General features: G+C 42.0%; 1 protein-coding gene across 5 annotated transcripts in view; it reads right to left on the reverse strand.

Moving 5' to 3' along the window:
* Positions 1-16,759, reverse strand: part of esyt1b (extended synaptotagmin-like protein 1b) — a 47,282-nt gene extending 30,523 nt beyond the window's left edge. For 3 of the 5 annotated variants that reach the window (XM_036530889.1, XM_036530890.1, XM_036530885.1), the window contains exons 1-15: positions 16,482-16,759; positions 15,941-16,364; positions 12,730-12,771; positions 9,586-9,720; positions 8,044-8,117; positions 7,813-7,885; positions 7,609-7,698; positions 7,452-7,507; positions 6,863-6,983; positions 6,522-6,698; positions 3,047-3,298; positions 2,810-2,899; positions 795-896; positions 440-511; positions 104-190 (exon numbers count right to left, since the gene is read on the reverse strand). In XM_036530889.1, the coding sequence (XP_036386782.1) occupies positions 104-190; positions 440-511; positions 795-896; positions 2,810-2,899; positions 3,047-3,298; positions 6,522-6,698; positions 6,863-6,983; positions 7,452-7,507; positions 7,609-7,698; positions 7,813-7,885; positions 8,044-8,117; positions 9,586-9,720; positions 12,730-12,771; positions 15,941-16,303 (1,734 nt within the window). In that variant the 5' untranslated portion in view covers positions 16,304-16,364; positions 16,482-16,759. Of the gene's footprint in view, positions 1-103; positions 191-439; positions 512-794; positions 897-2,809; positions 2,900-3,046; positions 3,299-6,521; positions 6,699-6,862; positions 6,984-7,451; positions 7,508-7,608; positions 7,699-7,812; positions 7,886-8,043; positions 8,118-9,585; positions 9,721-12,729; positions 12,772-15,940 lie in introns of all 5 variants that reach the window. The other 2 variants (XM_036530888.1, XM_036530886.1) reach the window with 2 other exon arrangements.
* Positions 16,760-17,446: the final 687 nt, after the last annotated feature.

A 17,446-nucleotide genomic window follows, 5' to 3' on the forward strand; every position in this document is an offset into this window, starting at 1 on the left:
AGAGAAGATGGGCCTAGACTGGAGTAATTTAAAATCAATCCAGAAACAGTCAATAATACTGATGGGGAATGAGGGCAGCAGTTTGCCAGTGCAGGGATGCTACCTGGATGTCGATATCCTGATTATGGGGGTCTTGTATAAAGAAGGTGAAAGCGTCCTCCCACACAGGGTTATTGGTCCCATAACAAGTCTGAAAAAGGGTACAGGAAGAGAAGTGAGTAATTATGTGGCACTGTGGTTAAGAGACCCAGTCTGAGTTAATATAACTGTGTGTATACATTACATTTTCTTCCATGCATTAACATGTGCTCCCTTTTAAGTGTGGAATTAAGGTGGGAGGGGGCTCAAATGCTTAAGCATAAGCAGAATATGGTGAGCAATTAGCCATAGCGCTAGGTTGGTTCATGGGTAATGGAGTGTGTGTATGTGAGGGCCTCACTCTGCTCTCTTTCGTGACATCCTGCACAGAAAGCTGCACCATGGGACTGGGGTCCTTATTGCCCTTCTTCATCTGAAACGACATACCTGTCACACAGCTACTCAAATCACAATCACCGTACTGCTTTCTAGTACTTATGCAATATTGCATTTCACCACACAGAAAAAACACACAAGAATCATGGGTATCTAACAACTCTCTGGCAATTGCCAGGGTAGAAAGCTAACATTGGTGAGGAAGTGAAAAACAGAACTCTACCACTCTACGGTGTTTTTAGAGAACATGGCAGCTCTAAAGCTCCAGAGAAAGGAAACAGCCCCAGTTTAAGGAAACAAGAAGCAGGGGAGTGACTCACAGGAAGCGCTTCAGCCCGGTCCAAGTACACAGCCAAGATGGCTGCAGAGGGAGGATCTGTGGTCTTACTGGACACGGTAACGGTTTTATTTCTCTGAAGAACCTGAAAGATGGAGCGGGAGGTCTTAAACTTATTGATGCCACTCTGCTTCAGTGCAAAGCATTAGGTTACAATAACAGTGCTAAAATTATGAAATGCATGTTCATTTTTATTTGAAAAGCATCAAAGCATAAATATCAAAGTAAAACAGGCAGTCCCCACTTCACAACAATTCAGTTTAAGACAATTAGCTTTTACAACATTATTAAAAATGCTGACAGCAATTATTTTAAGGCAAAAAAAAATTAATTTATGATGAGAGAAAGGCTGATGTGTGAAAATGAGAGAAAAAAAAATTAAAAAGCTGAAAGGCAACAGAGATTTTTTTCCTCTCACCTGTTCTCTCTAGTTTGAGAGAAGATTCAATTCATCTATCCTGTGGCATGCTGTCTCACTAGTAAATAAATTCAATTCTAAACAGTGTAATTTGCGTGTTACTGCTCACCCTGTCCTTTCAATCCTGAGCTGTCACGCATTGTGTCACAATACTGAATATTCATGCCATTTTTCATGTGAGTGTATCTAAACGAACAAACTTTAATGCAGCACTAATATCTTATGAATATTTTCCTTAAGTCCACATTAATCAAGCATTTTTTTTCATATTATCCAATGCCAAGGAATGACGCACATATGTTTAGGGTTGGGTATTGTTTAGGTTTTTTCCGATACCGGTGCTAAAGCGATACTTTAAAACTGTACCGGTGCCTAAACAGTGCCTGAACCGATACTTTAAAAAAAAAGCACAAAATCACATCATTGACATTAAAGAACGGCTTTTTTATTGCTAAGGCAAATCTGAACTTGAAATTGAACAATATATTGACTGTTAACAGTTTACAGTATACTTAAATATATAAATACAAATAAATACAAAACAAAAATGTTCGCATTGTTAGCATATGTTTTCACTCTTTATCTTTTGTAGCCATGTGTTTCTATCTACCACATGGAAGCAGAATAGTGCTGTTGCTGTAATATCAACATCGAATAGATACAAGTGGCATTTTTTCCCCTGGAAGCATTTCACATGGGCTCGGAAAACTGGAGGTGTTCTCCCGCATCAGGTATGACTAAAGGGAAAAAAATACGGAAAAAAAACCTAACAGCACATACTGGGGATAGCTGTTATTGCGCTAAAAATAGCGGGAAGAAACCTAGCGCCTTAACCAGCCTTTCGCACGTAACTTATTTTTTATGCTATATAGCGCATGTGTTACGTTACAAGGTTTGTTGTGTTTTCAGTAGCGTTATTAAGCTTCTCACAGTTTGCAGTTAGCATTTGCTAAATTTTTAAGAGTTAAATTGCTGTTTCCTCAAAGCGAAAATTAGCTAGAATTTCTCCAATCTAGTGTTCTAATCGCACCAGTTTTAGCATACGTGCTAAACAGCTAATCACACAGGTGTGACCGTACGTGTGAAAGGGTCAAGTGGCACTGAAATGTGGGTCCGAAATCTGCGTTGCGATTCGATCCGGTAGATACCGGCCGTATAGGAACCAGTGCCATATTGGCACCGGGTTTCGGTACCCAACCCTACATATGTTATATATTATTGTATATTTATTTACATTTTTAAGACATTGTGTCTTTGAGGCATTCTTATAACACTTCATCTGGGGGGAAAAAGGATTCAGTTCTCAATTATTATATTTAAATTACACTATTACATTATTGTCATTTAGCAGACGCTCTAATCCAGATTTTATCCATCTATACAGATGGAGATTTACTGAGGCACTGTGGAAGGGACTAGTAATTTACCCAGAGGGAAATCAAACCAGAAACCTTTTGGTTACGATCCCTGCTCCTTACCACTACATCACACTTTACAACAGGGTATCCCGCAATACACTGTGACGCAAATCATAGACCACCTGTAACATATGAACAGCACGAGAGTTGATAGCAACTGACCTGGGCCAGTTGGTCAGCAGAGGGCAGCAGAGAGTGCCACTCCAGTCTCAGGTGGACACGCCCTGAACGAGCATCCTTCAGAGTGAACCACTGGGAGTATGAGAGAGGGAGTTATCATACACACACACTTCATGCCGCTCAACACAGAAATATGCATACATCCCACAATCTTCAAACTCAGCAACAGCTTCTTCCATTTTTCCAGGTGGTCCCTCAGGTGGGGTGGCTCCAGCTCACCTCATCCACAGCTCTGGCTTGCTTCACTATACCCAGATCCAGCTTGGTCCTGGAAGAGAGTGAAAGGGTTAAATTAGCAGGTGGGGCTTCCCCTTCTGACTCACTGATAGGACAGTGGCAGGACGGGAGTAATGACACATGGAGAGGGTCACAGAGACAGCTGTGGTACCTCCCCAGGAAGTCATCCTGGTCAGGGTCTTTGTCAAACACCTCCACCTCCAGTTCCTGTCCAGGCACTTCATGGACTATCACCTGATGTGCAGGCACAGACACATAAGGACAGACACACAGGAACAGACACAAAAGCAAAGACAAAGTGGAATGAATTCTAAGACTGAAACACAGAAATGGTTTGTGTGCTGACAAACAACATGGATTCTGGATCTTGCAATTACATCCCTAACCCCTACTCTGTTTGAGATATGAAATGTATCCCATATATCTTCCATATCAAATTAATGACATGAGACCCACGTCATTTGCCATTCACCATTAGCAATTCCCACTCTGAATATCTGCACCTGGCAGCAGTGTTTCCAGCTTCACTCTTATCCCAGGACACAGAGCGGTGCATCAACCCATCCTTGCAGAGTTACTTATACAGATTTCCAGAAATAATTTCCCTTAAAGAGACATAAATAACATGGCATATACATACCTTCCACGACTTCAGAAAAGGGGTAACTGGGAAAATATTTTTAACTGCTAAAAAAACAACATCAAATGCACCTTAAACCCAAAATACACATTTACTGGGGCTCCTGATTGGCTCAGTCAGCTGAGATGCTTTGCCCTGTGATGCCACTGTGAGTCACTCAGATGGCATCAGAGAAATGTGCCTATCTTCTGTTTGCCATTTGCTCTTCTGGTGCCATACCAGACTTACAGTGTGAAAATGGCTGGTATTCAAGCACACCAGACTATTGTATTTGTATCACTGCTGAACAAGTGCCACGGATGTCATTGGAGAATTGCACCTAAAGAACAACTGATTCCAAAAGGGCAAATACCAAAAAAGAAAATATACAGTCCAACAAATATGTATTAATGCTTACATTTTAGTCAGAGCCACTACCTTTAGCTCCTGCTGTTCATATTGCTAACAGAAAAGACAAATCTTCTTCACTGACTGACAGTCCATTATGTCATCAAAACAATACTCAATTACTTTTAAAAAGCAAGTGTACTTGAACTGCTTTGAATAACTTCCCATGATTTCTAAAGACTGTGTTTAAATTAGTATTATATACAACTTAAATGATATATATTAAATATATAATATATAGCATATATAACATACTATTCTATTTAAGTAGTATATTTTATTTAAATAATATATATTATGGCTACACTAGCTAAATAACACAAATTATTATGAATATACAGTGCCTTGAAGAAGTACTCAGCCACCCAATACTGTTTTCACAATTTATTGTCTCATTTTCCAAAATATATCAATGTAAGATTTTATTCCAGCTGGTCTACACAGTATTGTACATCATGACAAATCAAAAGAAACGCCTTTCAAAAAATGTAGCTCTTTGAGATTTAAAAAGTATTCATACTCTTCATAATTATGAGGCTAACCTTGCTCAGGTGCAAGATGTTGTTGTTTTGAATTACTTTATGAGCATAAATACCTTCCCCCTGAATAAAGTCAAACAGTATGGTTAGATTTTCCATTGAACAAACCAACATGAAGAGTGTTCAAAACAAGTGAGGAATGTAATTGTGGAGAAGCATAAATCTGGGGAAGGATAAAAGACCATTTCAAAGGCACTGAACATACCTTGGAGCTCAGTGCAGCCCAGTGGAAGAAATACGGAACTACGGCCACACTGCCTAAGGCAGGCCGCCCTCTAAACGTAGTCGGCGAACAAGAACTTGTCAGAGAGGCAACTGTGATGCCAACTGTCACTCTAACCAAGTTACAGAAGTCAGTGGCTGCAACTGACGTCTTGATGTCTACGGGTCACACAATCTCCAAGCTATTGCACAAACAGGGCCTTCATGGAAGAGTGGCAAGGAAGAAGCCCTTGCTGGAAAAAGCACATGCTTGTCATAAAGACTTTGAAGATATGGCAGAAGGTCTTCTGGTCTGATGAGACTAAAGTGGAACTTTTTGGCTCAAACACTAAGTGGTATGTGTGGCGTAAAGCTAACACTGCATATCAGCCAGGAAACACCATCCCCACAGTGAAATATGCTGGTGGTAGCATCATTTTATGGGGGTGCTTTTCAGCAGCAGGGACTAGTAATCTGGTCAAGACTGATGGGAAGATGAATGCTGCACAATACATGGAGATTCTGGATTTAAAAACCCACTGCCCTCTGCCAGAAAGAGTAAACCCAGGAGGAAGTTTGTGCTTCAGCAGGACAACTACCCAAAGCACACTGCCAGAGCAACACTGGATTGGTTTAAAATGAAGAAATTTGATGTCCTGACCTTAACCCCATCGAACAACTGTGGAAAAACCTTAAAATTGCTGTCCACTGCCGCTCCCCAACTGACCTGATACAGTCTGAGCAATTCTTCAAGGATGAATGGGCTAATATTGCTCCATCGCAGTGTTGAAAATTAAAAGAGACTTATCCAAAAAGACTGATGGCTATAACAGCTGCAAAAGGTGGTTCAACCAAGTACTAAAAGTAGATGAATACTTATTAATTATTTCAGTTCGGATTTTTTTTTAAATCTTTAATGGCAGGAGGGGAAAACCTCGGCTTCAGAAAGTTAAAGTCCTGCCACGTATTTGTTCCACCCATGCACTACACCAGCTGAATTGAATTAGCACAACTCTTCAGCCAGGTAGAGGAGCTAATTAGTGATATCACCTTGTTTAGTGAATGGCTAGAACAAATAGGCTACATGCTAGGACTTTTACTTTCTGAAGCTAGGGTTTTCCAACTCTGTTTAATGGTTCCTAATTTTATTTCTTTTTTTGGGCAGCACTGTTGCAAAGTGATTCACATCTCAGGTTATGGAAATCATTTGTGTGGAAAAAAAGGGATGAGGGTTGAATACTTCAGCTTCATAACTTCAGTATGAAAGGGCTACACAAATGTATTCACTTGTGTTAGGTACTGATTCCCTTTGAGCAGAAACAAGACAAGAAAAATGCTGGTTGTGAAACAGATAAACTGAGACGAACTGGCAAAGAGCTAGAAAACAGACGGGGTATAAATGCACAAGCTAACAAGCAAACGCGACACAGGTGAACAAGCGGGCAGGTGAAACAGATGAGCAATCAAGCCACAGGCGGAGAAACGAGGGACGGGGCAGGGAAACGAGAGCACTGAAAACAAAGGCACATGGCCGGGGAAAAAAAAAAACAAACCAGCTACGATGCCGCAGTACTGACACTAAATTCTAAACTAATCTTACACACTGTATGATCCTGAAAAATAACACAGCCTGGCAGGTGTCCTGAGATGACCTGTTCAGAGAGATTGTCAAACCACTGTCCCCTCTCACCTCATACATCTCTCTCCATTGTGGGTTGAGGCTATTGTCAACATGGTGGGAGGTGAAGGTCTGAGTTCCCACCCGCACTACAGCATACGGGTCCGACAGGCCAGTGATGGCCCCCTTCATGAGGTTATCCTTGGCAGCGAGACCCTCAGCTTCCAGCAGATGAATACGCACTACTCCCTGAGACACAGAGAGAGGAGGAGGTAAAGTTAATGACAGAGAGAGAAGAGGAAATGCAGTTACTCAGGTCTGTCTCTGCCAGTGTGTCTCACTTTATTAAAACCTTCTAAGTTTTACTGAGACAGTGACTGTGGGTCTCTGGGTTAGTGTGGATTAAGTCTTACCCTTGGGAGAGGGGAGCGCAGCTGTGCAACATGCAAGTCGGGCACAAGGGGAACAGTGAGGCGGTTGGGCAACACCAGGAAGGAAGCGATCGTGTCCATTATCATTGTATCTGACATCACACTGTGAAAGAATGACAGATTTGCTCTTCACTGGTACTGCTGGGACATACCAAAATACAAACACACAGCATGTAAGCATACACTCACACACACACACACACACTAATCCCTTCACAGTATGAATACACTGTTTTCATGAGAGCAGTCAGCATAAATCCAGAAAATTCCAAGAAGCCAAACGTACAGTCCCCCAACATCATCCAACATATGAAATGAAAATGGAGTAACACTATACTTCTAAGCACTACTTTAAACATTTCTTCTGAGATAAACTGCAGTTTGTGGGGGCTGATCCATACGCATAATTTGCACAACCTACACTCATTTTGAAGATTTATTCCAACTCAGAATCTCCCAAAGTTAGGTCATGAAGGGGCACAAACCACAGGGGACATGATCCACCCAGTACTGTACACCTACACTCAAGACATACTGTCTAACCATCAGAGAGAGGACCTGCTACACTCACTTCAGTCCAGGGATGTCCAACAGGTTGGTCAGCCCTGTCCAGTTGATATCCAGCTTCTGAGTAGGGCAGAGGACAGCAGAGAGGCAGAGGACGTTACAGGGCCACAGACCGGGTGATACAGGCAGGTAACGAGGAAGAGACATTGAGCAGAACTCACAGGTCGTCGAATGAAGAACATGGTGACAGCGCCCACTATAGGAACATCTGCAATCAGCGGCTCCAAGATCACCCTCAGCATGCCATGCAGCTGGGGAAAGAGAGAGAGAAAGAGAGAGGCAAGCAAAAGGGGGCTGCATCTTAAGTATCTGTCAACTCCTACAGAAAGTAACTTGTTTCTTTTTTTCCTTTTTGTTTCCCTTACCTGGATTCCCTTCACTCCAGCTTTGCAGAAGTACCGTGTTACCTCCACGTTAATCTCAACATCCCCAACATAGCTGCATAGGAGAGAGAGGATGCAGAGAGTGCTGGTCTGCTGTATCCACACATGCTCTTGTTCCTTTAAGTATTCTGCATTTTTGTGTCAAGGAGTGCTCAAATGAGACAGCAAAGACAGGACACAGACTCAGGACACAGAAAAGCAGGAGAGAGCTACCTGATGTACAGGTCCAGTAATACCTGCCCCTTATCATTCTCTGTATGAGCTTTCACTCCAACTACCTTCATGGCCTGTGCAAACAAAACATAACACATGTACACATGATACAGACTAACTTTGTCATATATCTCACAGTGATCAGCATTAAACTGACAATTTACTACTAATATTCATGATTATTATTATTAGCATTATTGTACCAATTCAGGAATGCATATCACTCTACATACATGAGCTTCCTGTTATCTGTTCATGCTGTGTCTGTAGCCTACCTTCCATCCTATCAATTGTTATGTTTGTTATGTATTGTTATGTTAAAAAAAACTCCACACTAGCTTAGCATTTTAACTTACTGACCTCTTGTAATGCATAAATAAATAAATGAATAAATGTAGAAATACATAAATAAATGAATAAATGTAGAAATGCATAAATAAATAAATGTAGAAATAAATAAATAAATAAATGTAGAAATGCATAAATAAATAAATAAATGTAGAAATACAGAAATAAATAAATAAATGTAGAAATGCATAAATAAATAAATGTAAAAATACAGAAATAGCCTTTTTCATTACCAACATGTATTTATTTTTCATTTATTTATGTATTTATTTATTTCTGCATTTATTTATTTATGCTTATGTCATTTTTTGTCCTCCATACATATCTATGCAACAGAAATATGTTCTGCTGTAGCTACGTCGACCTACAACGCCCCCGTTAATGATGCTAGGTAACCACTGATTACTGTGTAGAACTGATGCAGTCACGCCTACCACTTCACCTAAACCATGGTTGGGTTAGCAAAAATGAACCATTACACTGCGTTTCTACACCAACAAATCCATTTGGTTCACTACTTATCGACCTGCACAGACCTAGCAAACTATCTAACTGATAAAATTCTAGGTCATGATCTCTAGTACTGTATCAATTGAAAACGATCTTACACCAAGCTAACTACCTAAAATCAAACCTTAGCTAGCTATCTAGCTAGCTATTCGTCTGGCTACAAAAGAATTGACATTTCGGTCTCCCTGCGGTCCCATTTCACAATCAAGTTATGCTAGGAATAGATATTCATTTATGCTAGGAATAGATATTCATTTGGACAGCCTATTGCTAATTAGCTAGCTCGTTACCCATCAAGCAAGTTTGTTCACTGGCAACAAATACTAGCTCAACATGAGGGCGTTAATGGCATGCTAAAAATTACCAAGATAAATAGATACTATCACTTGTTGAAAACGTTTACCAGACTTCTTTCTGCGGATTGAAATGATTGGACGTGGTCCTCCAGAGTATTCAACAAAGTCGTGTAATAATGTAATGCAATGTAATGTAAAATACAAGTACAGACAGATGAACATCAAATATCAAAATATAATTGGTCTAGTTTAATAAAAATATAATTGGTCTAATTTAACAACATTTGTATAAAGCACAGACTATGACTTTGTGTTATCCACGATGGTCTCACACAGACAGACCCCTCACAGAGTAACATGTGACACGGCCAGATGCATATATCAGTACCTTCGCCCCCAGATCCACTTTAGTGAAGCTGAGAGTCTGCAGGTGGGTGCTGGACGCACGGATGGAGGGGGCAATCGTCTCCACGAGCAGCTTTTCAAAATACTGCCCCACAAACGGCCAGGCTTGCTGCAGAACCTGCAGGACGAGCCCTGGCTTTAATACGACCTGACACATGCAGTTCACACTTCGTCATCCTCAGTGAAAGCACACCATCTCTGTGGCTTGCCATGCTTTCTCTCTCAGGCTTGTGTGTTCAAATGGACTGACAATTCATCAATCAGCAGAAAAGTGTTTGGCATTACATTAGACAAGGCAGAAATTTTACCTTTAAACTTACCATTTCACTCCCCATGCAGGTCCACAGTAAGATTTGAATTAGACCACTTTATTCCTACAAACACTCCCAAAGCACCAGGCCTAATTTAACTGGATGGGGGATTAAAAAGGTGCCGAGTCCAGCACAGGCAGCAACTGCTCTGCACTGTGTGTTTTTGTGTAGATACACAGCTGGGCAGGGATCATTGTTCTTTAAAATAAAAACAACAGCTGTGACTCTTTATTGCTAAAGCCCTGTATTACTGAAGCCTACTTGGGTGTGTGTGTGTGTAACCACCCTGGACACATATGTAATTACAAAATTGATAATAGTGACTCTTCATTACATCCTTCATTTAATCTGGTGGTCTCATATTTTCTCAGCAGAGACCATATCATATGACATTAACATAAACTGGAACATCCCTCTACCCTGGAATGGGTACACTCAGTCCCACTACACAGAAGGGTGAGATTTATGTTAATGATCAGTCCACTGCACTTCACGTTCTTTCACACAGTCATATGGCACACGACCCCTGAACTTAACTAGATGCATATACAGGGGGCAGACAAAATAATGGTAACACCAAGCAGCACATGAGTATTTATTAACTAATGAGGGGTTTGCCACTCTTTTCCATAAATCTTTCCTTCAGGTTTCAATGGAATGCTGGTTTGAGCTGTTTCTAGTGGGATACTGGACCATGCCTTAAGACAGACCGACTCCAGTTATTTGAAAGACTCAGGTGTTTCATATTCCTTGGCTATAATTCTACCATGCAGAGTAATAACTGTACCCAATGACTCCCACAAGATGGCTGCCCGTACCATAACCAATCCGCCACTGCATTTAACAACTGGGAACAGGCAATGTGGACTCAAGGCTTCCTTTGTCTTTCTCCCAACATAAACACATCCAGAACAACCAAAACATATCCAGACGTAGGATAAAGTGTAATGACTCTGTATGACTCATCAGACCATATTACTTTCCACTGCTCAAAAGTCCTGGCTTTGTACTCACTACACCAGGTTATGCATTGCTGCATATTGGCCTTAGTTAGAAGAAGTTTCTGAATCGCAGCCCTCCCATAAATATAAGCTTTTTGAAGCTCACTTTGTACAGTTTTTATTGTTTTGTGCAATTATACTGTAAAATGTCTTTCTATCCCTGTCGGTGAGCTTGAGACCACTGCTCCTCTTTCCTGATTCAGTTTTTCCTTGTCTGGCATATGCTGCCATGATTTTAGACACCATTTCCCTTAACACATTATATAATTTTGCTTCTTCTGTGACTGACGCACCTCCAATTTGGGCACCAACTCTTTGATCTCTTTCAAAATCTGATACATCTCTCATGTTGCTGTAGAAACTTGTGAAACAAACACATGCTACTTCCCTCGAGTGCACAGGCTCTGTCCTGTCTTTGTGTACAACAAATAATTTCAGTGCCAGTCTCTGTTAGGCTGTAGTAATAGCACAATACTTTGTACACCTTACTGCACCAACACTCTAGCCAGTACTTTGCCCCAAATATCGTCTGCATTTTTACTGTCCAACTTGTATCATTTCAACACAGATTGCCTTACTGTCCGATGCCTGATTAAAGCACTCTGTATATAGCATACCTACGGACATTCCCTGCAGAGAAGCCGTATTGATCTACTCTGATTTGATGTGACTCCAGGCACCAGCCTCCCATCTGAAAGATTGATTGTCCATCCTCTGAGTCAGCCTCAAAAAGGAGCATGCTCCTTCACCAGAGCCAAATCTCTCTTGGACTACCCTGCCCTCCCTCTGCTATGCCCTCCCTTACTCTGCACAACAGGGAGAACCTAAGCCCATAAACAAGGATAACAAGAAGGAAATGAAAACACTGAGCTCCTTTTCATGCGCATCTGAAACAGTGAATCTCTGAGGTAATATAGTGGCAGGCTCAGATCACATGCAAGACACAGTGTATCAAAGAATGGTACATGCAGGCAAGCTGACCTGCATGAACTGCTACCACTTAATCTAACAACCATGACTGCAGCTAGGATAAGACGGGTATGTTTCTTACACCGGAACACCAGACACCAGCTTTTTGTTATCACAGTTGGTGCTGGAGACCATGAAGTGAAGAAAACCACAGCCGCTTTGAGTGAGTCAGAGACTGCTGGATCATGTGACGGGAAGCCTGCAGCAGTGACTTGTGCTGATGATGAACAGCCCTGCTCATCATCTTAAAGGACTGTGCATCAATATCTCCTTTGTCACAAGGACAGAATGCCTCCTTCCTTTCCACATTATTGCCTTATACCAGCAACACTGAAAATATAGAGTAACACTCCCAGAGGACCGTAGGCTCAATTTGTCAGTCTGCAGGGGGCAACGGTCTTGCGTTTGAATGGGACTCCTTGCTCCTCCCCCACCCCTGACTCTACCTGACAGCAGCATGCAGCCAGAACTCAGGAAACGGTTGGCAGGGCACCAAATGCTATGCTTAGATGTAGTTCCAATCTCCCTGGTGACAGACAATGGGGGCCTGCTTAGTGCTGCATCCATGCCCCCTCCACTCTCCATCTTCAATGGAACTGATTACCAGTAAGCACACTGCAGTGTGTGTGTGTGTGTGTATGTATGTGTGTGTGTGTGTTTGTGTCCTGCTTCAGTCAACATTCATTGTAAGCTTCACAGGTGTGCCAAGGGAGAAAAGGGTTTTGTCATTCCACATGTTGACAACTTGTTTGTTGCCTTTTGCTTTTTGCTATTTGTACCCAAAAAATGAGCAATGGTAGATAAGGGCAGCCTTGCAAGGCTGGGGTTAGTGCAGGAAAACAGTACCTTGTTCAGCCACTCCACCTTCTCCACATCTGGGAAATTCACCTGTGAGAAAGGAGAGCAGTCAGACAACCAAACGCTTGCACAGCAAGGCAATCTGACACACACACGTACACACACACTCAGCCAGTGTCTGATCCAGCCATCAAACTGGGCAGTCATAAGCAAAATCACACAATCAAACATTTACAAAGTTACACGTGGTAACAGGAGCTAAGTCCAGATTTTCACATTTTGAGTTGTGCTCCACATTATGAGAACAAAAAGGCCTGCCGTCTGTAGTGCCCCTGTCCTCTTCACAGACCAAGCCACCACACCACACCACAGGGAGAGACAGAGACAGGTCTGAGGTGACGAGCCACCAGACATGGAAAGGGAGAGACAGACACAGGTCCATGGTGACTCTGCCTCTGCTGCACTGCTCAAGAAAAGCTCTGGGAGATGGTCTCTACTGTGATCACACACATGCAGTAGCAGTTGGAAGCGTGTCCAGAAAATCTGTTGAATTATTGACGGGGATAGCAATGTAAAAAAATCAGATAACTTCTTTGAATAACCACAACTACAAAAATCAGCCCTTCCTCTTTCCCTCCCTACATGACTGTCCGTAGGTTTACTGATCTCTGGCAGTGCATAAGTTGTGACACACAGGAGCGTATTAGTGGAACTGCACCAGTGTGGTTGCTTGAATACGGAAGGCATGACTTTGAGCCAGCATGATCTGGTGATTAAACCTGCAGGTATCACTGAGCACAGGACCGCAGAGCATCAGCAGTAAAACATGGAGTTGAAGAGCACACAGAGACAAGCAGGAGCTGCTCCAACTTGACCCGCTCCACATAGTGTACACTACAGACACTGAAAACTCCACCTCTTCCGTCTCTGACACTCCCCCTGCTCCCAGATCCCGCTCTGGGATTTGGATCTCTCCCTCCACTTCTGCCTTTCCTTTGGTAATCTCTATCACACTCTGAAACAGTTGCATACCCTCCTCTCCTCTGACTCACTTGCTCTGTGCTGAGGGCGCCAGCACTGGGAATTGCCTAATATAGCCAAGACTGGACTGACTGAGGAATGGGAGCTGAGAGAGACCGAAATGGAGGGGGAGAGGCAGGGGGTTGGGGGGTGAGGTCAGATGAAAAAGACTTCATTAAAGTTATTCTTTTTAAACCATGCTGCATTGTTGATACATGCCAGGAATGCACTAAGCAGGAATGCTTTGTCTCATGCATGTTCAGCTGAAGTGTGCTTTCCGGCATTGCTAGGGTGTGTGCTTACCACAACTTGGCAAATGGCAATTTTAAGTTAATCCCATTTGCAGCCAAACCCTTTTGGTCTAAAGTCTCTGCTCCTACTGTGATCACGGAAACACCTAGTGGTGGGTGCATTAGCTTTGTAAACAGGAACAGAGAGCTTTATTCAGACACATATCATAATATCCTTTTACATCCTTTTATACACCTCACCTCAGTTCAAAGCTCATTCTGTCAGGTAAACAAAAATATCAGACTGGATGAAAAGATAATTGCATGTGTTGTGTTATTAGTCCTGTTAGTATTACCTGATGTAGTTAATAGTAATTTTACTGATGATTAAATATTGTTTTCATTATTAATTTATTCAGCTAACAGTAACTATTTAGTCAGTAAAGATAATGTATTATTTTAAAAGACAATGGTTTTCCATATTACTAAGTGTTAAAGGGTATACGATTTTCACAACCCAAGGTCCAGTTTTCTGAATCTAGCTTATTGCTGTTAGCATGAAGTATTTCTGGTCTCACAGTGAGACAATGATGACATCAAGAAACATGGCCAACCCAGCTTACGTTGCTTTTTTATGGATTTAGTCTTAGAAGAGCTAGCTGTCTAACAAGGTCTTCATGGTTTTTTCCATAGTAGGACCAATGCTACGATGTCTCAAACAAATAACCAAAAGGAGCTTCACAGGCCATTACAGACACCTTATCTGATTTATAGCATTCTCAAGCTTTTTGTCTGGCTAACAAAGAGTCACCTAGCTAGTATTAAAAATAGCTGCATTTTACTATATTTTAATTTTATGTGAACCCTTGGTAGAGCAGTACAATGTATCCATATGCAGCTGTTTCAGTGCTCAGGTTAGTGTGTCAAAAAATAGCTGTAGATATTACAATGGGATGAATTCAAGTTTGAGTAGAACAGAGAATTCTGGAAGTGCAATTTTTCAACAGTTACATAGGTAGCTCCACAAAATTTTAACCAAACCCTCCAGCTTTGGCACTGACCAACCTAATCACAGACCCCACCTCTTTCCTCCTTGCCGCAGAGCCAGTAAAAGATAGTGTGGGGGATCAGGCATTCCTGGTTTGCTTTATTATACAATGAAAAACAGTGGAAAACTAGCTGGAGCCAGACCAAGCTCAGTGTGGCTTGCTCTTACACAGCAGTGATGTGAAAGGCCCTGCTGTAACTTCTATAACTTGACACACAGCTAAGAAACTAGATCACACCGGTTCACAGGACTATGCCAGTTTCTGAGCTATGTCAAGAGTTTATCAACAAAGCGCAATGAATGCAGCAGCGGATCCCACCGCAACAGTGCAGCTAGTCAGGGGAAATTGGAATACTGACACACCAAAGTGAGGATGGAATCACACATGAACAAAAATATACCATATCTTAAAATAACAATCAATTTAAGTAGCCACGTTCTTAAATAAAAAGGTCATTCAGACTAGTGATAATCATGGCAATAACAGATATATATATATATATATATATATATATATATATATATATATATATATATATATATATATATTACTATTAAATATGACGGTTTATGTATAGGTTATTATGGCGCATACTATTCGAGGTTAGGCGTTTTGGAAATGGTGGTACATACCAAATTCGTGCATTCGTTGCGGGTTTTGAAAGCATGTGGTGAATCGTCAAATGATATATCTATTTGGGACCAGTAGGACCATTCCTGGTCTGTGTTGAAATGTAAAAGCTTTGTATTAGCCATGTAAAATTAAAATTTCACGCTGCAGATATGGACGCCTGCTAGGCAAATGAACAATGGTAATTACCGGGTGTAGGATCTACAGTTGACGCGATCGACTTTTTTCCAGAACTACCTAACATTACTTCATTATATAGGCCACCTAACGCACGAGTAAGTGGGTTACCATTAAGTCCTACGAGTACCAGACAATGCCGTGATCCCTTACCCATGCTGGTAAATCCAGTTTACTTCTGAGTGTTTTGGCAGAAGTGAGCTCTTGTTCGTTGTGCAGTAACTGCATGGCGGACCGCAGTCGAGCTTCTTTGGCATCCCGAGTGTGTTTCCATCCTGTGTAGACCATAAGTCCGAACACAACTAAACTAGTACTAACTCTGTAGTACCCTGCTAGGTAAACGGGCAGTAATGCACCAAGACACTTCCCAAAAGTCCACAGAATAGCCACCGCGTCTGTTCCGCGGGGTTTTGACGGCTCCGTCTCGCCTACAGCTTGCGCAGCTTCTCCTGGCTGGGCCGAGCCCGAAGCCTCCAAACCCTTCCGTCGGCATGGCCCTGCATCCCCGCTCGACATCGTAGCGGGTTTCTCCTTGAAATAAATTCACTTCACTCACGTCCGTTCACCTTGGGCGATGCTAAAATGGAATACGGTTCAGAATAAAAGATCAAACACAGTAAAAATTACTCAACTACTTATTACACAATCTTGCCTGCAATACCAAAAACTGTTAGGCTATTCTTTAAAAACCCACCACGAAAATGCGTCGCAGTCAGAGACAGTTGCCGAAGTTGCGTGGCAAGGGCTGCAAGAATGCAGACCGACGCAGAACAGAGTAGCGTTATCGTTCGCAAAAAGCAAATACTGTTAGGGATTGGCTACACTAGTTATTTCCTCCCTTCCAAAAACGTAGGATAGCCTATACTCCGAAAGCGCAAAGTTAAAACTAACTGTTAGCGCTGTCAGCATGGCTTTATTGAAACACGCCCAGTAGCTACATGCAGACGCGTCGCAGTTATGCAGCTGACTCAGACTGCGAGACGACCTTCACAGATGCGAGCGTAGTTAATGCTGGCGTTGAGAGAAGCAGCTATTCTTCTGCTCCAAACCAGTCATGTTTTCCAGTGAGGGGGTCTGGGATCAGGGGCGTTGGCTGGACTGATAACCATCAGGGGCTGAGCCCAGATTGTTCTCCATCAAAAAACTTTTAAAAACGTACTTCTAGATAGAGTTTCCATGCATTTTTTTCTTGCATGTGAGGGCTACACATTGCTTAAGAAGGAAGGAAGGGTTTGGATTTGATTTACCATATAATCTGCACGTGAATATTCTACTTAGCTCGCCCAACTTTGTTAACTAAAGGCCTAACTACGGTCTATTTGGATTCATGCAACTCAGGCAACGTGAGTTTTTCTATTTTCTCTGTCTAGTTTCACCCTTACTATCAATAAACCACATCATTTTTATAACCACGGGTTGTTGATTGGGAAGGCGTTTAGCTGCCTGTCATATTACACTACAGTGTAAGGAGGACAGAACAATGGCAATGGCAACTTTTTTTTCCACTGTAGATAAAGCGCAAACTGGTGAGGCAATTTCTGAGAGGCAATTGTTCGTCCACCGTCTGAAGGCTCCCGATACGTTCATGACCACTATCACTGACAGCTGACACTGACCTACAGTGATATGTGTGTGACACATCTAAATCATTTAGATTTA

Source organism: Megalops cyprinoides, chromosome 6, assembly GCF_013368585.1.
Source record: "Megalops cyprinoides isolate fMegCyp1 chromosome 6, fMegCyp1.pri, whole genome shotgun sequence".
Taxonomy (NCBI): Eukaryota; Metazoa; Chordata; class Actinopteri; order Elopiformes; family Megalopidae; genus Megalops; species Megalops cyprinoides.